General features: G+C 38.1%; 1 protein-coding gene across 1 annotated transcript in view; it reads right to left on the bottom strand.

Moving 5' to 3' along the window:
• The window catches only part of CNTNAP2 (contactin associated protein 2), a 2,193,843-nt gene that overhangs the window by 710,459 nt on the left and 1,456,279 nt on the right, over positions 1–27,105 (bottom strand). Inside the window, exon 14 of the mRNA XM_043463954.1 lies at positions 19,081–19,281. Coding sequence (XP_043319889.1) covers positions 19,081–19,281 — 201 coding nt within the window. The remainder of the gene's footprint in view (positions 1–19,080; positions 19,282–27,105) is intronic.

Genomic DNA, 27,105 nt, shown 5'->3' with positions numbered 1-27,105 from the left:
CCCAAGAGTTAAGATGATGGACCACTTAGGGAGCCTGGGTATTTTTTACTAGTGACACAGATGTGAAGGGCAGATGGCTTTGGTGACTGGCATGTAACTCAAACCCTCCACGAGGCGAGTGTATCAGAATGGTGCAGGCTGGGAGAACTGCTTCAGATCAAAAAGCAGTGACTGCAGCTGGACTGGGAAGGTCAGAGTAGAGGAATGTTCTCAAAGCGGGGAAGAAGCACACTACCACCAGATTCTACTATGAAAGAGCTCGGTGAGGCCACTCTCGTCAGCATGGACTATGGCTTAAAGTGGGGAACTGAACTTTACTGAACTGGGTCAAAAGACTTCTTTGGCCAAAATTCTGGTTCCAGAAATAAAGATATACAGCCTAATGTGACAAAGCAAGAATGTTAGTTTAGAAGAGTCGCAGAAAGATGGCATTATATTCTCTAAAAATTACATCAAATATGCCACGAAAACATTTGAGTTCTTGAGACAAAGGAAAACACTTGAAACCACAGAAGCTTGGCGCTGGGTTAACAGATACATTATATCTAAGACGTGGCTGGGAGAGGAGGTCAGGGGAGTGCAGGAAAGGGGCCCAGGGAGACACAGACACCATCAGGAAGTAGGTTAAGGATAGGTTTATAGCCACCGCAACCAGGGCAGCAGGCGCCTGAGGCAGAGGTCCGTATATGAGTGCTCATCTTAACATACACGTTTGCTGTGGGGAGGCAGGCATGAAGATGCTGACAAGGGAGCAACGTATTTGCATCTGCTCCAAAGCTCCCTCAACAAAGACCTCGATGAAGGATGTTTTTAGCGCTAACGTGAGGTACGATGTGAATTCAAAGGCTCACCAGCTTCCTACCCTCCTACTTTCCTCTGGGAAGACGCTGTTTAAAGCACCTTTAATAGAAAACCGCTGCCTTAAGAAATCAGGTCTTACTCACTTTTTAATCTCCCAGAGAAGTTAGCTTAGTACCTTAAAAAGAGTAGACGATCAATAAATGTTAATTCAGAGAATGAATGAAAAAAAAAAATGAAGGAATGAGGAACAATTTCAAAGTTGAACATGAAGGCTTTTAAAAGCAAAACAGTATGTTCAAGGTGGTACAGTGACTTAAACCTTTTTATACTAAAACTTAACTAAGTAACAAATGTAAAATATTTGGCAGCAGAGACTTTCCTGCATCTATAGTGAGGATTTTAAAGTCAGACAATATAAGCAGTAGGTCTCATATGAGACTGGGAAGACAGCAACAGTGAGGGGGAGATGCATCGACTCTGGGATGACAGAGTAATCCAGAAACGAGAGCACCAAAACTTACTCCTCTTTGGATAAGCAGTTGATCAGAAAACAGACACCTACAGGAGGAGAAAGTTCTCCATTGAAAGGAAAAAGGTGCAGAATGAAAAAAAATAAATTGTAAAAGACAGACTTCTTTGAACAATCTTTGTAAGAGCTGGCCTCACACACAACAATTTGTGCATAAAATAAAGCTGTTCAGAGGGGCTTGTCTGGTCCTGAGCAACAGGGCATAACTCATCTGATCACCGCTGCTTTGCATGACACATATGATTTGCACATATGATTATATTTTAGACAAGTGGCATAGTTATTATGAAATCTAAATTACAATGTATGAATTTAAATATTATTTTATATTCTGAGGACAGCCAGGTGGGCTCTCAGGAGAACTAATGAATCAGAAGATAGACAGCTATATTTAATATTTGCAAGCACTGAGAATATATCCGTGCTTTGTTATTCTGTTTTCTACCTCATTTCAGTTTCTTTGTTATTCTTTCAAAGCCATCTTTTAGGGAAGAAAGGCATTATGCAAATTTAGCATCAAGAGATATTACATCACCTCATTAGGCAACATCCTGGTAGGTTTCAGGAGTTATTTAAAATAAAACTCATTCCATTCTTTCCTTTTCCTTCCCAGGGGTAAATCTACTATCAGCCTTGAATGTAATATATCTGGCTACAAATTAGTTGTATTAGTCTCTAGTCATTGTCATTTGTAGTTTTTGTGTTGTTTTTATTATCACACGATAGCTTTCCAGTGGAGCTCCATGCAAACACATGGCTTGCCTTTCGTATTTTCAGTGAGAACACACAGATAGATAATAAGGTTTATCCACCCCAATGGTTTCTCCATCTTGGTAGTGTTTGTTATCACAGAAGCTTCCAGGGAGTACATGTTTTCATTTGTCAAAAGACTTTTTTCTTTTTTGCTGAGCAAGTATTTCTTCATTTTCACAGTCAATTCCAAACTGGAAGTCTAATATGAAGAAAATGATCAAAATATCTATAAAAGTACTATATCTGCATATTCCATTTGATCTCCATGGGGAGCCAAAATTCAAGTTTCCTAGCAATGAATGCAAACACCTCGATCAATGTCATTCCCTCCTACTCCAGAACTGAACAAAACATCATTAAGGATTTAGTTATATGTAGGACACATCTTTAAGTCTGCCCAATTTTCTTTTCTTTGTCTCTCCTATCCTTTGGAAAGGAAATTCAGTTATCCATGTGCAATAATACAGCATTAGAAACACTTTTTCTGACAAAAAGATAGGATTGGAAAGGACTTAAGAAATCATCTATTGTCTTAGGTTGTCAGTATTGGGGTCTTGGAGGGGGCAGTCCTGAAGAATTTTGAAAATAAGATTGGCTTCTGAGTTTAAATAAAATACCAACATTTAAAGGATTGGAACAAAATTATTACAGAGTATAAATGGCTTACAGGATGGCATGACTTCACTGTAACCTGACTGTGTGTATTACCAGAGCTAAATAATAGAGCAGTGGTCTCCAATTTTTTTGTACCAGGGACTGGCTTCATGGAAGACAATTCTTCCATGGACCGGAGTGGGAAGGGATGGTTTCATGATGATTCAAGTGCATTACATTAATTGTGCACTTCATTTCTATTATCTACTCCTCCTCAGATCATCAGGCTCCTAGAGGTTGGGAACTCCTCAGATCCTAGGGGTTGGGAACCCCTGTAATAAAGGATAGGGTTAGAAGAAGCTGGAAAGATAGGTCAGTATGGAGACAAAAGCGTGGTGAGAAATAAGAACTTTATATCCTACTAAACTCAACATTGAAACACTAAGACCATGGCATCCAGTTCCCATCACTTCATGGCAAATAGATGGGGAGAAAGTGGAAGCAGTGGCAGATTAAAATCATTGTAGTCAGTGACTGAAGTCATGAAATCAAAAGGCGCTTACTCCTTGGAAGAAAAGCTACGACAAACCTAGACAGTGTATTAAAAAGCAGAAGCATTACTTTGCCTACAAAAGTCTGTCTGGGCACAGCTACAGTTTTTCCAGTAGTCATGTATGGATGTGAGAGTTGAACCATAAAGGAGGCTGAGCACCACAGAATTGATGCTTTTGAATTGTGGTGCTTGAGAAGACTCTTGAGAGTCCCTTCCATTGCAAGGAGATCAAACCAGTCAATCCTAAAGGAAATCAACCCTGAATATTCATTGGAAGGACTGATGCTGAAGCTGAAGCTCCAATACTTTGGCCCCCTATGCAAAGAGCTGACTCATTGGAAAAGACTCTGATGCTGGGAACAACGGAAGGCAGGAGAAGAGGATGAGATGGTTGGATGGCATCACCAACCCAATGGACATGAGTTTGGACAGACTCTGGGAGATAGTGAAGGACAGAGGAGCCTGTCCAGTCCATGGGGTCGCAAAGATTCAGACGCAACTGAGTGGCTGAGCAACAGTGTAAGGAAGAGGGCTCCACGGTACAAAGATACTCTATTCTCTCTAACTCTCAAATCAGAATTTCCTCCTCCTGCTCTGGTTCCATGCTCGAGAAGCAGCTGTCTGATTCTAATTTGGCTCCTCACATGGTAACTCTCCATGGGGAAGTCTGGCAGGGCAGAGAACACAAGTGTCCAGTACCTTGAGCATTACAGTTTTCATTACAAATTGTTCCACTGGCATCCCGATTTATAACTTGGCTCTCCACATACCTTGCCAACACCGAATGTGCCGGCCAGTCCATCCTACCCCATCAGCAGTCAATCTTCTAGCTGTAAATTAATATAATTGCATTTTGATTGCAGATCTCAATCTCACAGACTCTGATTATATTTGAGATCAAACTAGAGTGTGCGGATAAATCAAGTTCTATCACAAGAATCTGACTTTGAATCGCAGAAAACTCATTAAGGTAATGTCAGATATCTTGAGAGACAGCCTTCATGACTTCTCTGCGTGATCTAATTTCAGCTCCCAGAATTTGATGGAGCAAAGCTAAGTTTCTTTTCCTTCCTGAAACTTCTATGCATAGGCAAGCATTTCATCTATAGTATCCTAAGAAGCTGCTTCAGATAAAATCTCTACTGAATCCTTTCTAATATAAATGAAACTCAGTTTCTTTGTTTTTCTACTTTCTCATTAAAAATGAAATTTCCAAGACTATTCAATATTATTTTTATTTTCTCAAGGACTTCTTTTTTATAGACTTTTCACACCAGGTTCTTCTGCATTGCAGGCAGATTCTTTACTGTCTGAGCCACCAGGAAAGCCCTTCTCCTACATATATAACTCCAATTATATTTCTCCTCTTCAGGTCATTTGTGCTTTCTTTCTTTCTCTGCAACATGCCTACACATATTTTATACATTTTGCCTGAGCTACACTGTCCCTATCTTGAGGTGATACTGAAGATAGTGAAGTGAAAGTTGCTCAGTCATGTCCGATTCTTTGCAACACCATGGACTATACAGTCCGTGGAATTCTCCAGGTCAGAATCCTGGAGTGGGTAGCCCATCCCTTCTCCAGTGGATATACACGAGACAGGATAATAGCTATTCTGAGTGGTAGTAGAAAAACTGATTTAAAATTTGGGGGTTATATATTTTTACACTATTCTTATCCCAGATGATTTTAAATTTTATATTTGGTCTATACTACTTAAGTATTTATTTCTCATATTTGACCAAAACCTACCCCTCCCCACTGAATACATCTCTGTTTTTGCTAGAACACTCTAGCTTCAGCTATATGGTATCAAGTTATGCTTAGTTTTAATTTTTCCACCTCTGTCACTTTAATCTTACATTCACTTACAGTTATCAATTTAGTAAATTACAGCCATCTTTTAGCTATCTCCAGCCTGACTATTTTCCCCACAAGTGCCGTTTTCAACTTTAATAGCAGATTCCTATCCCATATAAGAAATTTGATTCATTTGCATTTCAAATAAGTTCCATATATTGTTAGTTTTCAAGCACTCTGTGATACATGGTACAGAAGCCTATCAGAAATCATCAGTTTCTCATTTGAGGGACAGTTTGATGCAGGCATTCAAGTTGATTAGGTTATTTTAGAAACATGGAGGCTGTGTGTGTGTGTGTGTGTGTGTGTGTGTGCGTGCACAAGTGTAATATTTATGTATTTAGAACACATATAATACATTATTACAGAGACATGCACTGGTATAACCCAATGGATGAAAAAACGTGTGTGTATATATATATACATATATATATATATACACATATATATATGGTTGCAGTGGGTGGTTTACTTAATCTGAAAAGTATCTATTTCAAGATTGGAAAGAAGAGGAATAATAAATCGCCAAAGGACGGAAGGAGGAAGACGTCAACGTCATTGATTATCTTGTAATTTCAACATTATGTTTAGAGTACATTTTTAGATACTGGTTACTCATATCTAAAAAGTAATGCTAAAATAATAAAAATAAGAATAATGCTAAAATAATCCAAATATTCATCTTAAAATCATCTACTATATTCATTTGCCATTTCTTCCACCTTTTGTTAGTTTGTGTAACATATGGGTGTGCAGTGATTTCCAAATTCAGACCCTCTGTGACAGTCTACAAGACCTTTGTGCAATGACTGCTCACTCGGGAAGAACACATTTCTTCTCTGCTCAGCATTATTTCATTAATACTTCCATTTCTACATGAAAACCTTATACATTATCCTATCAATTCTCTTTGTGCAAACTCGTGACTGGTTTATCGAGCTGAAACCTCTGTCTGCACATGGTTATATACTAAGCCTCATTTGATAGACCTCATAACACCAATCCCCGTGACCTTGTTGCCCGATCACCTTACCGTTTTGATGTTTTGACACGAAAAACTGTTACTTTCTAGATCCCTTTATTTACATGGCTGCTTTCAAAGAAGGAAGATGCCTTGATCTTAACCTTGGGGCTAACTAGATTAATATGATTTTATAAAAATTACAAGATACTAAAACCATAATCAGTGGTTCCGGCTGGACGTAACTGCAAAGTGGGCCGTTAGCGCTAGTTATTTTCCTTGTTTCATCTGGCTTCACCCTCCCTCCTATTATTTAGTGTGGAATCACCTCCCCTGGTCCTCTCTTACTAAGACTGAACTGAGGGTCATTTTATTATTTTGATAGAAAACAATTCCCTATCTTCAGAGGACAAATCTGTACATCTCTGAGGGTTGACTATTCTGCTCATGCCGGTGTCCTAGGGCCCACCCTCGGTCCCTGCCCACCCACTGGCAGACTGGGTTATCTCTGTCTCTCCTCATTCTAATAGGGTATCTGGGCAATCTGTCAACAACAAATTAATAAAAGAACACAGTGTCAGGCAGGTCGTGTGTTTTAGGCTTAGGAATATGAGTTTATTTTGCAAAGATAAAAAGAAAGGAAATGTCAACATATTGTTTTCATATCTTATGTCTGAAAAAATATGGATAACCTTTTGCAATGTTTTTGTATTTCATCAATATACAATTCACCTGTTCTATTTGAAACACTTTGATATTAAAAACATGAAAGTCAAGTGTGCTATAGAAAGACAGCCCTGTTTTTCTTTCTTTCATGTAAGACCTTTTTCAATACAGTTCCAAACAAATTGTCATCTAAACTATATTTTTTAAAATATACTTGTCAGGTCCAAATCAGAGATATTGAAAATAAAAAGGTAGGATTTCAAAATGAAGGTTTTGCAGCTCTTATAAATGTCTCTTTTGGCCTACTGCTTAACAAAAATGCTTCAGCCTTCATCTTTAATTATGCTGAAAGCACACAGTAATTCTGCAATCTAGGAGAAATTGAACAATTCACAATTGATTAGCATATCAGGGGCCCCATTTTATTTTTATCTTTCCTTCTCTCTCCCCTATCTTTCTCCCTTTCCCCTACCATTCAACCCCTCCTTCCCTTCCCCTCTGCCTTTAAACTTTTTGGTAGAAAAATACATGATTTCTAGAGGCATGTAAGCCAAGATTTTAATCTTGGTTTAGACTCTCATCACCATATATACCCTTTTTCCTCTGGTGAGTTAATTAAGCCCTCTGAAGTTGAGTTTCTTCAGTTATAAAATGGAAATAGTGACATATACAAAGTTTTGGGGGCAGAAGACTAAATGAGCCAATACATGTAAATGACCACAGTAAATGCCATTTAATACTAATGCCAATACTCATGCCATTTCCATTTATGTCATTATCTAATTTGGAGATAATTATTTTAAAGTATTACTCATCCAACTATGTAGGTAATAATATATTTAGCCTGAACTCCAGATCCAATACTAAGAGAAAAAAGAACCATCATTTTCTTCAAGAAAATTAAAGATATCAGGTTACGGTCAAAGAGGCTGTGGCAGTCCTAGTCAATTAATTAACAGCCTGCAACATTATTCACCACCATAAAGACTACCAGTCACTGGTTTTGGTAAATAATATGCAAACACAACAGGGTAATAGAAACCAGCTCCTGTTTGAGTGACATAGTATTTTCGAGAAGCTTTGTCACTCACTGGTGGGAAAATACATACAGACTTAGAAATAAAGCTTATTATTTCATTCATATGTAGTTCCAGAAAAATAAGTTCTTTTAATTTCATTTCTCGGAACTTCTTCAACATTACCTTTAAGTGGTAATGGGATTTGGATCAATTATGAGTAAACAAGACTGCAGAATAATGTGGAAAGGGTGACTGAAGCATCCTGCAGCTTTTCTAAGGTTATGGATATAGAATGTTCTTACTTGGGTCAGTGGAGATGCTTCCTCTAGGCAGAAGTCTAAGTGGTAAATGAGTTTATAATGCCATATCCCCTATGGATACATGCCAACTTGGTTGAAACGTGAAACAGAAGTACCTACAGTTCTTTTTCCTAAAACTACACAGAGAACAGGAAAATCGTTTCTTTGACTTATCATCCTGACGAAAGTTGACCTATTTGATTCCTTTAAATTGTTATTGCTATAATTGTATAAATTGATACTTCATTTGGCATTTTGATACCAAGATCAAATGTACCCTCATCAAAGATGGAGAGATATGAGAATGAAATATTCCTCAACACCTCTAACAGGTCAATCTTACCTGTCTATGATGACAGAGACAGGTACACATCGCACAACTGAGGGCATAGACCACTGATACTCTAGAATGTCTCACTTGTTCATTTAAAAAATAATCTTTGCTGGCTGTGACGATTTATGTATCAGCTTAGCTAGGCGAAGGTGCCCAGGCATTCAACTAAACCCTAGTTATGCCATGTAGGTATTTTATAGAAATCATTAGTCTGTTATCAACGGACTACATAAAAGAAGTTTGCTTGATAATCTGGACTGGCTGATTCTATCAGGTGAAAGAGCTTAGAATAAAGCTGAGTTTTCCCTGAAGATGGTCTATCTATGGATAGCAGATTCACCTCTTTGTTGAGAGTTCCAGTCTGCCTCTCCTGACAGTGCCTAACTTTGGATTTGCTAGCCAGGTCCTACTATTATATAAACCCATCTCTTCCAGTAAATCTCTGAAATAGGTATTTCTATTGGTTTTGTTTCTCTGGTTGATCTTGGACTGATACACTGGACAACAGAACTCAAAACCCTCTCTCCTATTCTTAAGCTTCCCAGAATAATTCCTGATCTTCCCTTCAGATGTAAGCTTTGTAAACAAAAGAGGGAGAATTTGCTAATGAAAAATGCACAAGTCAAAAAATTTTAAACTATTATGAATTCTAAATGTATTCAATCTTTCATCCAAGATGTACCATTAAAATCCCTTCAGCAACTATGTCATATACAAAATGACTTGCTTTCATTATTAAATCATTTCAGTCTATATTTTAAGGAAAACGTTACCTTAAAAAACTATCATCTTTGTCTTCCTGTGTGCTCACAGCATCCAGCAAAGTATTTTGTATTCAAGTGAATGTTTGCTGAATACATGACTAATCCCTCAATAATAATCTAGATAGTTTCAAGATATTTTTTATAGTAAAACTCTCTTTTTTTCCATATCTTGTTTAAGTATTTTGAATGGAGCTGGAGGAATCGGGCTCCCTGACCTCAGACACTATGACAAAGCCACTGTAATCAAAACAGTATACTGCTGGCAAAAAAAGACATATAGATCAATGGAACAGGACAGAAAGCCCAGAAAGAAACCTGAGCATTTGTGGTCAGTTAATCCATGACAAAGGAGGCAAGAATATACAATGGAGAAAATGCATTCACTTTAAGAAGAGGTGCTGGGAAAACTGGACAGCTACATATAGAAGAATGAAATCAGGACATTCTCTAACACCATATACAAAAATTAACAGAAAATAGATTAAAGCCCTAAAAGGAAGACAGGATACTATAAAACTCCGAAGAAAAATGTAGGCAGAACACTGTTTGACATAAACTGCAGCAGTATTTTTTTGATCTGCCCCCTAGAGTAATGGAAATAAAAACAAAAATAAACAAACAGGACATCAGTTCAGTTCAGTTGGTCAGCTGTGTCTGACTCTTTGTGACCCCATGGACTACAGCATACCAGGCCTCCCTGTCCATCACCAACTCCCAGAGTTTACTCAAACTCATGTCCATTGAGTCGGTGATGCCATCCCACCATCTCATCCTCTGTTGCCCTCTTCTCCTCCCACCTTCAATCTTTCCCAGCATCAGGGTCTTTTCCAATGAGTCAGTTCTTCGTGTCAGGTGGCCAAAGTATTTCAGCTTCAACATCAGTCCTTCCAATGAACATTCAGGACTGATTTCCATTAGGATGGACTGGTTGGATCTTGCAGTCCAAGGGACTCTCAAGAGTCTTCTCTAACACCACAGTTCAAAAGCATCAATTCTTTGGAGCTCAGCTTTCTTAATTAAACTCTAAAACTTTTGCACAGCAAAGGAAACCATGAACAAAATGAAATAATCTGTGGATTAGGAGGAAATTTGCAAATGATGCTGCTGACAAGGTATATATTTCCAAATTATACAAGCAACATATACAACTTAATGTAAAGAAACCAAACAACCCAATCAAAAAATAGGCAGAAGACTTAAATAGACATTTCTCCAAAGAAGACATAGAGATAGACAACATGCACATGAAAAGATGCTCAACATCACTAATTATTAGAGGAATGCAAGTCAAAACTGCAATGAGGTATCACCTCACACCAGTCAGAATGGCCATGATTACAAAGTCTACAAATAGTAAATGATAGGGAGAATGTGGAGGAAAAGAAACCTTCCTACATTATTGCTTGAAATGTAAATTGGTACAGCAACTATGGAGAACAAAATGGAAGTTCCTTAATAAACTAAAAATAGAGTTACCATATGATTCTGGAATCCCACTCCTGGACACATATCTGGAGAAAACTCTAATTAAAAAAAAGATGCATGCATCACAAAGTTCATAGCATCACTATTTTACAATAAGCAAGACACGGAAGCAACCTCAGGGTCTATTGACAAATGAATGGATAAAGAAAATGTGGTATATATACACAATGGGATATTATTTAATCACAAACAACAATGAATAATGCTATTTGCAGCACCATGAGTGGACTTAGAGATTATCATATTAAGTGAAGTAAATCGGACCAAGACAAATATAATATCATTTATATAGGGAATGTTAAAAAATGATATAAATGAACTTATTTACAAAACAGAAATAGACTCAGAGACATAGAAAACAAGTTTATCACTATCAAAGAGGATAGTGGGGGTAGGGATGGAAGAGAGAAACTGTAATTTTGGAATCAACACATAGACACAAATATATATATAAAATAGACCATCAACAAGACCTATTGTATAGCACAGGGAAATATCTTGTAACAATCTATAATGGAAGAGAATGTGAAAAAGAATATATATGTGTATATAACTGAACCACTTTGCTATATACCCAAAAACTAATAAAATATTGTAAAGTAACTATACATTAGCTAAAATGATTAATAATATCATAATTTATAAAAGTTAGCCAATTAGGTTTATGCTCACTGTAGGTTATTAAAATGGATAATTTTAAAGACAGTATACAATGAAAAAGCTTATGATTTAAGTACATGAGATAATTCTCAAATTTTAAGAGAGTGATATAGGATCATTTTAAAGTTCTCGTTCATTTCTATTATATTTATTAAAAATGAAGTTAAATGCAGCTATGTGTGTGTGAAGTTACACACACATAAGCACTCACAAAGTAAAAATGGCAGCAATAAAAATAATCTTTATGAAGTTAGAGAATGTTCTTTAAAATCTCACCTTAAAGTTCAAAACGTTGGCAACTTGAAATGAGCACATTTTTAGTGGAAGCCAGACAAGCTACCCTCAGTAAATCTGACCTTAAGATTAATTTCCTAATCAGAAATATTGGACTTGACCCAAAACCCTTTAACAAAGAGTATTTCTAATCATAAACAGAAGTAAAGGCCGAGAGAGAAAATGTTCTTTCATGGTGGTTGAAGAGATGGGGTGGGCTCAGATAATACTGCATGTTCACACTTTCTTAATGTGTCAGAATAAAGAAGTTTATAACAGATTTGCCTTTGAACCCCAGCTTGCGCACTTCCAGCTGTAGTAACATTCAGCGACTTTATTCACCTCTCCGAGTCTTATTTTTTGCAAAACAGAGAAAATAAAACCTACTTTGCATAACTTTGAGAGTTAAATGGGATATAATGTCACTAATAGTATTGGTCAATAGAATTTCATGGAAATCTCCACCCTTTCCTTCATCTCCTTTCTCAGAGGAGGTGCTCATTCTTTGCAAGGCAAATTCTGTACTCTGTTCTTATTCTCCTGGGACCTATTACATGCCTTTTCTGTTATATCTTTAGCTGCATCCTCTCCATTGCCTCCCACATTTATAAACTAACTCATAACTCCCTTATTCTTAAAAATCCCAAATCCTTGCTTAGGCTCTGCCTTCCAATTAAGCAGTACTTCTATATTTAGGCATCCCTTTACCATGAAAATTTTTTAAAACTTTCATTTGCTCTTTCCTTTTCCCATTTATTCTTCAGCAGCTCCACTCACCAGATCACACAGACATGAAACTCCAGTGGCGTCACTACAGCCAAAGCCAGGGCTGGCTTCCTTTTGCGATGTTTTCCCACTGACCACATCTAAGTTTTCCTGTTTTTGTTTTCAACTTGTTGATTGCTAAATACACATTTTCTTTGGCTTGCCCATTTAAGGCTTTTCTAATTTGATTCTCTTTCTACTGCTCTGATCATGACTTTTGAGTCCCTGTAGTTAGCAGCATCCTCTCCTTGAATCACTTCTGCAAACTAGGGTTTTCTTTCTTTCTATTGGTTTCCTGCTCCTCCCATAACTTCTTTGAGTCATCTTGTGAAGGCTTTACAACTTTCCTAGTCATTCACTTTAGCTTTATTCCTGGGGACATGGGAAGACTGCATTTATCCCTCCCCTAAAGTTACTCCGCCTATATGCAATCACAGATCCTGTTCATTCTACCATCAAAACTTAAAAAAAAAAAAATCCTCTTAATTCCCAGTGATCCTCCTAGTCTGCCAGTCTCAGCTGTACTCCTGTGACATTATGCAAGATGATCTTGTCACACAAACTCTGTCCTTCTTGGATTCTACTATCCTCCATCTCATAGCCGGAATTCTCCTACTTGTAACGATTCCCTTGCCCTTCCAGTGAAACCCTTGCCATCACACACTGATCTCAGCCTCCTTTCCTCTCTTTCTCTCTTACCCTAGGTTCTCTGCTGCAGCCACTCTGACCTCTATCATTTCCTTCCAAGTACTGTGTTCCTTGACCTGCATCTCAGAATGGTACCCATTCTCACATCTCACATCAAGAAGTCCCCCTGCCATTTTTTCTTAGTTAGCATGTATGAATCCTTCACATCTCAGTCTACATATCATAATCCCTGATACACAAGAAACAAAACATATTTGTGGACTGATTATCTCATCCATTATTCCAGCTGAGACTATCAAATCCTATCCACATTGCTGAAATAGGCTCTTACTTTTCCCTGTGGTCGCTCAGTCTCTTTTAACTACAGGATTCTGTAATGAAGATGCTAGTTGCCTGGGTTTAGAACATTGCTAGATTTAATTTTCTATTTTACCTTTTAGTTATTACTATTTTCTTTGCCTGTTTCATTTAATTGTATCCTCCAATCTCAATACAATTATTTAACACAATAATTAATTAAAAAAATGATTAATCTTTTGATTAACATACTGACTAGTCACAATAAATCTCATTCATGGAAAACAGCAATCTTTAGTTGCAGTTGAGTGATGTTTTATCTATGTTGTTTCAAAAGTTAAATAATGCATATCACAAACAGAAAATTCACTTTGGAGAAGACTCGTGAGAGTCCCTTGGATGTCAAGGTGATTAAACAATCCCAAAGGAAATCAACCCTGAATATTTTTTGGAAGGACTGGTGAAGCTGCAGTGTCAATCCTTTGGCCACCTGGTGCAAAGAGCCAACTCACTGGAAAAAACACTGATGCTGGGAAAGACTGAAGGCAAAAGGAGAAGGGAGCTTCAGAGGATGAGATGGTTGGATGGCATCACCAACTCAATGGACATGAGTTTGAGCAAACTCCAGGAAATAGTGAAGGACAGGGAAGCCTGGTGTGCTGCAGTCCATGGGGTCACAAAGAGTCAGACACAATTTAGCAACTGAACAAAAGCAACCAAACTTTAGAATTTTTTCTAAAAATAGGTTATAAGTTACAAAGCCAGAGTCAAGTTCTTGTCTTTTATGTGTATCTCTGTTAGTTGCTCAGTCATGTCTGACTCTTTGAGACCCCTTGGACTACAACTTGCTAGGCTCCTCTGTCCATGGAATTCTCCAGGCAAGAATACTGGAGTGAGTTGCCATTTCCTTCTCCAGGGAATATTCCTGACCCAGGGATCATATCTGGGTCTCTGAAATTGCAGGTGGATTGTTTTCTGCTGAGGCATCAGGGAAGCCCTTTCTTGTGTTTCAGATGACACCAAATCATAGAGTAGTAACATTAAAGTATACTGAATTTTATGCAGCTTACTTTACAGGCAATTATGAACATAACTCCTTTCCAATAGATACAAAATCCAACAGTAAACTATCCAGAAGTATGAATAATTTATATTTCTTCTTTCTAAAAAATAAACTATAGAACTATGACTTATGAGAACAAAACTACATTACACAGTGAAAAGAAATGAGCACTGGGAACCAATGAAAACAACACTAAATATAGTCATAAAAATAGAAAAAACACATCAACTTTATATGTCTATAATTAAATAAATATTTATATATGTAGGGAATACTTTAGCAGAAAATGCTATATTAGAAAGTATAACTTTTATAAAATAAATACATGACAACAGTGCATCTTAGATACACAGGTAAGCATTTAAAATCAGGCTAAAAGGTTTTGTTCAAATAGAGAGAAATATTTTTGCCATCTAAAAGCATTAGGATTGTTGACCGAGACAACTCATGTGGTAACTAATGAAACTTCTACTGGTGTCTAATTTATCAAATTCAACTCCTGAGATATCTATTTTCAGAAGTAGATTTCATTGTTTAAAGATTTCTGCCTTTCATTAATTTCAGATATCAGTATATTTGCAGTTCTAGGGATATAAATACAAAACGTATTGACATCCTTGTGGTTTTGGATAGCTATGAATGTTGTTTTCTTTTTTCTCTGTATGGGTAGAGTTTATTTATAATTTCAAATTGGTATGAAATAAAATAACTTTGTCTTGTTTCTATGTCTTTCGTAAAGTTGATTAAGCACAACTGAATTAATAGCTACTTTGCAAGAATAGGTATGACCATAAAGAATGGCAAAAGCATTATTTTAAAGTTGATTCTTTTTAAAATTTTTGTAGTAATAAAAAGAAGTGATAACATTGCAAGTCATATATTACTATTCTTGTAAAAGTTGTGAAAGACCATTAATGAGTAAATCTACATTTGTTAGCTAATGGTTAGATACAATCAAACATTTATCAAAACAAAATTGAGGTCCGTATACATACAAAATCAACTCTTTATCATAAGTATCACTAGAAATTATAGAGCCCCAAATGAACACTTGAGGAAAAGGCTCTTAAAACCAAGAATAACATTTTAAGTGCAAAGCTATTACAAACCCATTTGATATTCATCTTAATTGCCTCGACTATAATGAATATACTTTGTATTCAAACAGATGTCACAAGTACTACTGCAGAAGTTTCAATATAATTCAGCTTTAGTTAAGAAGGAGTAAATGGATACTTAAAAAGGAATGTTACCAGGAAGGAAGGAAAAAACCAATTACAGCAAACATCAGCTCCTTAAAATAGCAAATTAAAAATTTGTATTAAATTGTGTTCTTTTATACTTGGACATATGCAGAATATAGTAACAAGGAAAACTTGCTGTATCAACCACTCCTTTTCCTTGCCTCAGCTGTCTACTGATTAATTAGCCCGGAAAATAGAAATTGGGATGTGAAAAATGACTAAGAAGAGTTGGCTGAAACTCACTTTACAACATTTAGTCTATGAAAAGGATTTTTAAAATGCCACTATGCCAATTTATTCTAGCTGGAGGAACAGGTAGTTATGTATGCCATTTTATTTCCATTGGTCAGACGGTTCTAATATTCCCTTTAATCTTCTTTCACACAGAAGACTAACACCTTAAAATCCAAATTTTATCCTCATGCCATAAATTAAAGATGGCATTTTTGAATATAGAGTTCACAGATTGACCCATGGATGTTTGTTAAAAGCAGACATTCCTGTGCCCTGACCAAGTTCTACCGAGTCAAAATCATGGGAATCACCATTGTGATGAGCCACCTGAAAATTCTGATGTTCACGCTTGTTTAAAAACAACTGTCTGAATATTGGATGAAGTAATATTTAAAACGATGCATTTTTCATTTCATTCCAGTCAGCCAACATTTATTAATTACCAATTCTATGTGAGTACAAGTTGATACATGGAGGGTATCTCCTAAGGCAAGAAGCATGTGGTAATATTATTTTCAAGGTACAGTTTATAAAGTACAATAATAATTTGCAAATGTTTGGAAACACAAAGAAAATAGTGCACTTACTGTGCAGATTAACAATTCATTCCTGATTTCAATTTGGTAGTTCTTCTCCTGAAAAGGTGTCTGGAGTTTGAAGAGAAGTGCATTTAGCTTATTATTAGAAAACATAACTGAAGTGTTGCTTAAAGATAGATTTATCCCATGTTTCCTGATGGTTTTCGACATCCTGTGTTTTCAAAAGGAGGGTAATAAGTGTGAAAGGCTTCTTGGTGGCTGGGGGAAGGGAAGGAAGGAAATACAAGGCCAGAGGCTCTAAAAGTCCACTTCTTCCCTTACCTCCAGCCCAATCCTCATGCTGCCTGAACTGAACTGTAAGATAAACTTATTTGGAAGCTGACTTGTATTTTCTAACCACCAGAGCAAAATGCAAACAAGTAAAAGTTGACTTTGGAGTTTAATAGAAGAATGGAAGAAATAAGGAAAATAAAGCTCAGGGTACCAATTTATTTTTCTTAGTCAGCAGTTTTCCCTCAGGCCTGTCCTACCCTGGACTGGAGTCTCTGGAATGAACTTCGACAAGGCGCTCTCCCTCATGAAGCAGCACAGACAAGCTGATGGGACTCATTCATTGCACCCAGCGCCCTGGGCTTTCTCAGTCCTTGGCTGACATTTCCCAGCACTGGAAGCAGGATCCAGTTAAAAATAATAATAATAATAATAATAATAATAAATGAACAAAAGATTGTGACAGGTGAAGGTGGATAGAAAAACAGCTGTAGGAACTTAAAGGGATTTCAGGACACACAGTCACGTGTGGTCTCTGGGTCAGCAGTTTCACCACCACCTGGGAATCCACTGTACTAATCTGCTCAGGCTGCCATAACAAAATACTACCAAATCGTTGGCTTAAAAAAATCGACATTTATTTTCTTGCAGTTCTGGAGGCTGTAAGTCCAAGATCAAGGCGCTGCCAGTTCGGTTTCTGGTGAGAGCTGTCTTCTTGGCTCTTTCTCTTTTTATAAACCACCAGTCCAAGTAGATTAGGAAGCCAGTCTTAAAACCTCATTTAATCTTAATTATCTCCTAAAAGCCCTATCTCGAATACAGTCATATTAGGGATTAGGATATCAATATATGAATTTTGGGTGACATAATTCAGTCCATAGCACTTAGTACAAATGAAAATTCTGGAGCCCACCTGACACCCATTGAGTCAGAATTTCAGGGAATGGAGCCCTGCCATTTGCATTTTATTAATCCTTCCTGGTTATCTGCATGCATGCTAAAACCCGAGAAGTCCAGGCCATCAGGAAAAATTGCCAGCATTGCATTTAGTTTCCTTCATGGTGTCTCCCATTTTTACTTTCAGCCTTATTTCTTACTGCTCTTCAACATGAACTCTACTTCTGCTAAACCACTTCTCACCATGACCTGAAGGATCTTTCGTATTCTGTCTTCCTGACTCTTGTTTACCCACCACAAATTGCCTTTCAATGTCTTTAATAAAGCATCACTTCAACATCGCAGCCACGGTCAAGTCTTCTTTCTCTAAATAGCAGAAGCACTAATTGTCTGAATCAATCCTTTTCATATTTTACATATCTTACTTTCTTACAGTTCCTAGGTTATGCTTGTCTGTGAGTACAAGGCTTTATACATAAAAGCACTGTAATCTTCAAAACAGTATATATGGTTCTGCTTATAAGTATTCTCTGTAAGTAACTCCCTGCAACACTGGCCCAATACAACAATGATTTAGGGCACAAAACAGCCCATTGGTCTCTGACATAATGCCACTTCCAAACTTGTTTAATAATTTAAAAATAATCAATATACTATTTGCTATTTACTAAATTCTTAAGTGCATTAAGACTTGTAATAAGCCCTTAGTACATTATCTCATTAAATTTTCACAATCACTCTGAAATAGTATCCCTATTTGACTGAAAGACATTGGAAATTGAGGCAGAGGGGTTCAGTGAACCCCAAAGTCACATACCCAAGAAGAAGCCAGGATGAAAAGTGTGAACCTGTTTCTTTGACTCAAAGCATATGCTTTATTTCCACTATTTTATACTATAGATGGAGAGATTAGGTTGCTGTCAACGTATTGAATTTACTGCCAAGAATCCCAAAGTATATGTCTCTTGTGGTAAAGATATTTCCAATATATCCTTTATAAATTCTCCAATTTTCTGTACCCCCAACACACACATATAAATCCTTAAGCATTGTTAAAATAAGGCATCATGAAAAAAAATACAAACAAACAACAACAAAAAAGGCAGACTTCCTGAGACCAACAGATACTATTAAATGACTACAGACAATGAAGAGCTCTAAATTCTATCACTATTCTATATGCTATTTACCTGCAGACAGCCTTTGGAATTCTTTCATCTGTACATTAAAGACAACTGAAGAACTCAGAGGGAATTACTTGAAAGTTCACAAGGAATTCTCACAAACTTTTGCCCAAAGCAAATACTGATAATTATGCACTAGAAGCATTCACACACACACACATGCATATAAAACTGAAAAAGTAAGAAACAATGGATTTTTTTTTTAACAAAAACTGTATGTTCTTAAGTTCCTTCTCCAGAAAACAAGTGGTTCTATTTTACTTTCACAGCTGCCTGCACTTTGAAGACTGGACTGTTAAGATAATAAGCCACACCTGTTGGATTGTGATGGCAATTCCAAACACCAGCTGAGATAGTAATTAAAAGTAACACTCCATTCTCAGCCTACCTGGGGTGTTCAACAACCTCGACATCTTGCAGAAATAGGAGACATACTGCTCACAGTACTCGGCGCTGCTGGTGATGGCGCTGATCTGGTCCATGGAGGCGCTGTATATGAGCTGTGTTACTGAGTACTTTTCTGGGTTGTAGCCCACCACCGTCGTCTGCATCTGCAAATCGTGAGACACGATGGTCCACACTTTGTCCTCTGTGGGGAGAGAAAGGCCAGGACAATGGGTCATTAGTATGCAAGTGCATCTTCAAAAGTCAGAAAACAAGTCAGAAAGCTGCACTTTCACTGGTTGTTTTCTATGAACAGATACAGAACAGAGTTAAGGATTCAGTTCAGTTCAGTCGCTCAGTCGTGTCTGACTCTTTGCCACCATGGACTGCAGCACGCCAGGCTTCCCTGTCCATCACCAACTTCCGGAGCTTGCTCAAACTCATGTCTGTTGAGTTGGTGATGCCATTCAAACACCTCATCCTCTGTTGTCCCCTTCTCTTCTTGCCTTCAATCTTTGGATTAATCTTTGAGTTAAGGATAGCAATCATTAAAATAACTCCTACTCACACCTAAGTTCTGTGTATATTGACAAAGTAGAAAAGTAGTATTTCTTTTATTAAAAACGAACACAAGATATCTTAAAACAAACAGCCTGAGTATCTGGTGGGATGCTCTAAAACCTGCAGCACTGGACATGAGGCGCACTGTGTTCCAATGCCTTCCCAGCGCTCTAACCCTTCATCCCTCCTGCAGAACAATCTCGGCTCCCTCCTAAATGAGCCACGTGCTCTCTAGTCTCTGGAGCTTTGTTTGCTGTAATCAGAATATGCATCCTCATCTTGTCAACAAATGTTCTTCTCACCCTGACCTTTCCGGTAAAATTAGACACTGCCTGCTCTGTTATTGAAATGTTCTATACATGTGGAATGATGCAAATCAGCAATTATCTTGGTGTTTTGAACCCTGAAACTTTCAATATATGAAAAGGAGAAGCATCTAGAAGATTGATGAGATGAAATTAAAATCCTACAAAGTTATGCATTTGAATTAGAAGCATCACTGTGAACCCATGATGATGTTGTTATCTTTTTAAAAATATGCCCTAGTTCTTTCCACTGAAAAAACTCCCCAAACAAGGACCAACTTCTGGCAACAGTTGTCATCACTCAATACCGTTTCCCATTAAGAGAAAACTAGGGTCCTGGAGAAATGTCTGATTCCAGGACTAGAGATAGTTAAGAGGAGGCTGGAACATGCTGCCACTTCAGAAACAAACTACTGGAGACAAAGTGTGGTTCAAAAATTCTCCAAGGCCAAAAAAATTTTAAAAAAAGATTTAAATTAACATCAATAAGAATTTCCTGCAATAAATTAAAATACATCAAATATATTTAATCTCATGAATTCAAAAAATGAAATGTTCAAATTTTGGAAGGTGTTAGGTAACTAATTCATTATTTTGAAAACTGGTAAATAAAGGCAAAGAATCCAGAATTTAGTGTACCTTAGTTATATGAATCTTAAAGTAACTAAATACTCCTTTTCTGGAAATATTTCAGCCCCTAAACAAAGGCCAAATGATAAGAGTGTCAGCATTTGGTAACTTCTAACAAGTTAGTAGGGTCTACGTAGGATTGTTCATGGCTGCAAATATATCCAACAAGTGAAACCAGAGATGTGCCCCTGGAGCTCTGGAGGCGGGGGCAGGCATATAGCACTTCAGGTTGGGGCGTGTGGATAAAACTCAGACATGGATTTCACCAAGTTTATGGACCTACCTGCCAACTTCTAGAAAAGACAGGGGGAGGGGTAGATGTTAAATGACACCAAACATTGAAAACTGTATACATCACACTATCCAGTTTTTCAACAACCGAGGGATAACTTACAAGGGAAGACAGTGAGAGACACACACACACACACAGAGTCAAACAGAGACAGACAGACAGCTTTAGGTTGAGAGAAACATCCTGAACGTGCCCCTCTTGCGGTCTTCCTATTTCAGGAGGCGGTAGCTCCACCGCTCCAGTTCTGGGACAAAGCCCCCTCTCCGGCCTCCTCGGGCACCCCATCAGGGACGTCCACGTGCTCCGCCTTCACTCATTACTCAGCATCCGGGCGTCCTCACCCCGCGCCCCAAACTGCTCTGGTCCAAGCCCGGGCCCCTCGCCCGCACATCCCACAATGACCTTTAACCGGTCTCCCATCTCCCTCCGCCCCTTGTCCCTTCACGTCTACCTTCAACAAAGAGCCATGCTGAGATTTCAAGTACAAGGCAGCTTCTGACACAGCTCCGAGTCCCTACAGGGCATCTGGTCTTATTCACAAAGTCCATTTCTCAGACTAGCCAAGGGCCCGCGGAGGTCTGGCTCTTCCTTGCAGCCCTACCGCGTGCTCCTCTGGCTCTGATCATGCTGACCTCCTGGTGCTCCTCAAACAGGTCAGGCGGGCCCCTCCATGGAGACTCGCGCTGGCTCTTTCCTGCGTCCAGAGCCATCTTTGCTCAGACCCCCTCTGACCCCTCCTTCTCCAGCTCTGAGCTCCAGTGATGACCTTTCCTGCCCCGAGTCCCACCCCCACCACAGCTGCTCTTAATCTACCTGTTTACCTTTGTTTTCATCCGTAGCATTTATCTCTATCTTAGGGCACATTTAAATTATTTTAAAAAGTATCTGTCTCCCTCCATGAGAAGGAAAGAAACCAGGGATTCTTTTCAGTGCTATATGCACCAAGCTTACAGTGATAATTGGCACACAGTAGGACTTCAAATCCATTGGAGAAGGAGATGGCACCCACTCCAGTATTCTTGCCTAGAAAGCCCATGGACAGAGTCTGAGTCTGGTGGGCTACAGTCCGTGGGGTCACAAAGAGGTGGACACGACTTAGCAACTGATCACAGGATTTCAAAAACGTTAGTTGACTAGAAGAATGAACCAATGAAAATAAATAGAATACAAACATTTGATCTGAAAATAACAGGGGGAAAAGTGGAAGCAGTGACATGTTATTTTCTTGGGCTCCAAAATCACTGAGGATGGTGACTTCAGCAATGAAATTGAAAGACACATGCTCCTTGGAAGTAAAGTTATGATAAATCTAGACAGCATATTAGAAAGCAGAGGCATCACTTTCCTGACAAAGGTCTGTAGAGTCAAAGCTATAGTTTCTTCCAGTAGTCATGTAGAGACGGGAGAGTTGGAACATAAAGAAGGCTGAGCGCCAAAGAACTCATTCTTTGAAACTGTGGTGCTGGAGAAGACTCTTGAGAGTCCCTTGGACAGCAAGGAGATCAAACCAGTCAGTCCTAGAGAAAATCAACCCTGAATATTCATTGGAAGGACTGATGCTGAAGTTGAAGCTCCAATACTTTGGCCACCTGATGCAAACAGCTGACTCATTGGAAAAGACCCTAATGCTGGGAAAGATTAAGGGCAGGCAGTAAAGAGAACAACAGAGGATGAGATGGTTATAGCATCACTGAATCAATGGACATGAATTTGAGCAAATTTCAGGAGATAGTGAGGGACAGGGGAACATGGCATGCTGCAGTCCATGCGGGTGCAAAGAGTTGGACAAGACTTAGTGACAGAACAACAATGGGAACTTTTAAAATCACTTTAGCTCAAGTTCTGTGGAGACTACCCCAAGAGATTGTGAACACACCACTTCACCCCTCTGAGCCAGAATTTCCCTTCATCTATTACAACATGCTTCTTTATCAGATGACTTTCCAGCTTGCTATTCTTAAATCAATTTTAAAAAGTTGAATTATGGTGCCGTAGTAGTCATTTTCTATAGGATAATTAATTTTCTGGGTTTCTCTTTGGGCTGATCACAACTGTCTTCTTTGAGCTCTTCTGATATGGCAAGGAATATTTTGGTATGGACATGAATTGTGGTGTGGACATACCACAATATATTTTGGTATTTCTGTCACTTTCTGACATGATTCTGAAAACAAACTGTCATTTATATACAGACTTGCAGACTTCCCTTCACATAATTAAAAACCCATTAATTGAATTAGATAACTTCTATCTCTTTTCTGCTACAATCAGTCTGTGGCACAAAATTCTCAGATGTTTATCACCACTTACTTTTCCCTACTATATGACAAATACATATCTAGTCAGCAAAGAAAATGTAGCAAAAAAAGAATTCGTACATTTTTGCAATTTACATTCTTATATTCTAGTGGGGAAAAGAAAACAGATAATAGACAAAATTAAAAGAATATGTATACATATACCGGCTTCCCAGGTGGTGCTAGTGGTAAAGAACCTGCCTGCCAATGCAGGAGACTTAGGAGACACGGGTTTGATCCCTGGGTCAGGAAGATCCCCTGGAAGAGGGCACAGCAACCCACTCCAGTAATTTTGCCTGGAGAATCCCATGGACAGAAGATCCAGGCAGGCTACAGTCCATAGGGTTGCAAAGAGTCAGACAGAACTGAAGCAACTTAGCACATATATATGTATTTTTTTACATATATGTATTGTTTCATATATATCATCACTGCCAATCGCCAGTGATAATGATGGGAGAAAAACTGAATCAGAGAAGGGAAGGGTAGGCTGTGGGTATTGGGATTGTCCCCTGGAGAAGGAAATGGCAACCCACTCCAGTATTCTTGCCTGCTCAATTCCATGGATAGGGGACCGGAGGGTTATTGTCTATGGGGTCGCAAAGAGTAGGGCATGGCTGAGCACACATGCACACATGCACGCATGATGGGGATTGCATTTGTAAACACAGACGAAACCATAAAGCCCTGAGAAAGTGACATTTGAATAAATAAGGTAGCTGTTCAGTCAGCCGTGTGGATGTCTGGGGAAAACAAGACAGAGGGAATGAAAATGTAAATATTCTAATTCTAGAATATTTCTGAGGGCATTTAGCTATTCAAGGAGACTGGTGAGTGAGGAAGGGGAGAGCGGCAGAAGTTGAAGGCAGAGATGTAATGAGGATGAGGGGATGGTGACCTTACAGTTAGGTGGAAAGCCATTGACTTCGGAAAGTTTGAAGCAAGTGAAAGTAGTTTGCTTTAACTTATTTTTGACATACTATTGTTTGCTTCAGTAAAATTATATGTCAAAGGGCTTGAAAATAGTATATCTTTATAAAGACTTAAAACTTTTTATAGTGTCATGGCATTATAAAAGGTAATATATAAGCTCTATTTTGATAGCACAAAACAATTACTGTTGATGCATCTTGCAAGTTATTTTTTAATGCTTTCATATTACATGTTGCAATGGCTCCTTTGGAGCTATTAAATCTTAAATGACAAATGAATATTAACAATTTTTCAGATATCCAGCATCTAGAAGAAAGTTATGCTGTATAGATTTTTCTTTGCCAGTATCATAAGTGGAAAAATCAAAAATCTTATTCCCATATTCACAGTGTGTTTATACAGTATGCATTATCAGATATGTGTGTAATGCAAATAGAAACTACTGTGCAAGGAAACTTCTAAATTTCTGCCACTATTCTGTTTTCATGAAGAAGCAGTTGAAAAACGAGTGTGTCTCAAACACTTTTTTTGGATTAGCGTGTTATGAAAATGGCCTTTGTGATTACTGAGTCCTTAGTATCTATCTCTGATAGATACTCTGAGTATCTTAGTATCTATCTTAGTATCTATCTATCTACATATTTAAAAACTATAACAGTGTATATTGCTTTAAATATAGCTAACTGAGTAATATGTCTCAAATACTGGGGCACATATGAAACATATTGTGGACACATTCCTCTCCTTGGAATTACAGGGTCCTCAAGATGACTCTGCTTAGTGACGTGGACACGTGTACATTGGAAAGGTCCCTCTGCTACCTGTATCAGTGACCCCCACATCCTTACCCTGCTGCTGCTGCTAAGTCACTTCAGTCGTGTCCGACTCTGTGCGACCCCATAGACGTCAACCCACCAGGCTCCCCCGTCCCTGGGATTCTCCTTATCCTGACTAACTGTAATTCTCAAGTAACTCACTTCATGTGAATGCAGTTCTTTGTACGGCTGGAGTTATGACCACGGCCTGATAAAGCTTGAAAATGACCAGTGAAAAAAGCAAAGAATTATTCCTTCTAGAATATAACCAGCTTCTCCATCATGTGTATGACTGTTGTTTGACTCTTCTCCATGTTATCCATATGTAATCTGAAGTTCACAGTATAGAGCAGGTGTTTATACACAACATTTTAATTAAAGTCCAATCTGAGCTAAATCCAGTAGAAAAAAAAAATCGTCTCTTATACATCTGCAATTGCATCTAAGTGTTTCTGATTTTCAAACAGTACCATGGTATTGATTAGGGACCAATTTGTTAATCTGAGAGATTTTCATAACTTTATTTATATTAATCTGAAATGATCTCTAAAAATAAGGGAATATTATAAATTAACTTAAATTTCTCCTCTTTCTCATAAACTGCATCTGATAAGTTAGTCTGTGGCTTTCCTGTGGGCACAAAGTCTTTATAGCTATTATTCTGATTTAGTAAATCAACAACTGAACCTCAGCTGTGAAGAAGATATGAGCAAGGCTCTCCAATGAAATGCTATAGCATTAATAAGAACTGAATTAATAAGAAGGCTTATAGTAGGCTATAGTAGAACATAGCCAAGGAGAGAGACTTACCATTCAAAGGAAATCATGTTCTCATGTGAAAAATTTTGAGTTCTACATAGTATCAATATAATGCCATTTTAGAGTATCCATTTTGACTCTCTTCTATTAGAGATTAAGAAACCAAGTGTAATGGAGTTACCACAAGATCCTACGATCCTACCCCTGCACATATATCCAGAAGAGACAAAAAGTCTAATTCAAAAAGATGAATGTAACTCAACACTCACAGCAGCGCTATTTACAAAAGCCAGGACACGGAGGCAAACTAAATGTCCATCAACAGATGAATGGGTAAAGATGTGTGTATATACTGTGTGTATACACACACACACACACACAGTGGGATATTACTTAACCATAAAAAGAATGAAATATTGCCATCTGCAGCAATACAGATGGACCTAGAAATTATCATACTGTGTGAAGTCAGACAAAGACAAATATCGTATGATATAACTTATATGTGGAATCTAAAAAAGTAATACTCATGAACTTATTTATAAACAGAAACAGACTCACCAAGACAGAAAACAAACCTATGGGGAAAAAGGTGGGAGTACTGGATTAACAGATACACTAATATATACAATATAGATAACAGAGATATACTCTGTAGCACAGGGAACTCTATTCAATATCTTATACTAACAATGGAAGAGAATCTAAAAAGGTATATATATATTTATATATGTGTGTGCGCATGTGTGCTAAATCTCTTCAGTCATGTCTGACTCTTTTCAGCCCCAAGGACTGCAGCCCACCAGGCCCCTCTGTCCATGGGATTCTCCAGGCAAGAATACTGGAGTGGGTAGCCATGCCCTCCTCCCGGAGATCTTCCCGAGCCAGGTATCAAGCTCACATCTCGTGTCTCCTGAAAAGGCAAGCAGGCTCTTTACCACCACCACCACGTGGGATGCCCTATATATATGTGTATATATGAATATATTTTTATATGTGTGCATATTCAAATATATATGCTGTGCTCAGTCTCTCCAGTCATGTCCAACTCCTTGTGACCCCATGGACTGCAGCCCGCCAGGCTCCTCTGCCCATGGGATTCTCTAGGCAAGAATACTGGAGTGGGTAGCCATTCCCTTCTCCAGGGGATCTTCCTGACCCAGGGATCAAACCCGCATCTCCTGTATCTCCTGTACTGGGAGGTGGATTCTTTACCACTAAGCCACTTGGGAAGCCCATATATGTATATATTCATATATATATATAAGTCATTTTGCTGTACATCTGAAACTAACCACTATATTGTAAATCAACTATTCTTCAATAAAAAAAAAAGAAACCAATTATCAGAAGTAAGTGGCTTAACAAAATGAATACAAAGAGTTAGTAGCAAAATAATGGAAATTTTGTCTCCTAATTCTGCATTGAGTGCTCTTT

This window comes from Cervus canadensis, chromosome 3 (genome assembly GCF_019320065.1).
Source record: "Cervus canadensis isolate Bull #8, Minnesota chromosome 3, ASM1932006v1, whole genome shotgun sequence".
In the NCBI taxonomy this organism is placed as follows: Eukaryota; Metazoa; Chordata; class Mammalia; order Artiodactyla; family Cervidae; genus Cervus; species Cervus canadensis.
Note: the sequence above shows the minus strand (reverse complement) of the source record. Positions and strands in the feature narration are given on the sequence as shown.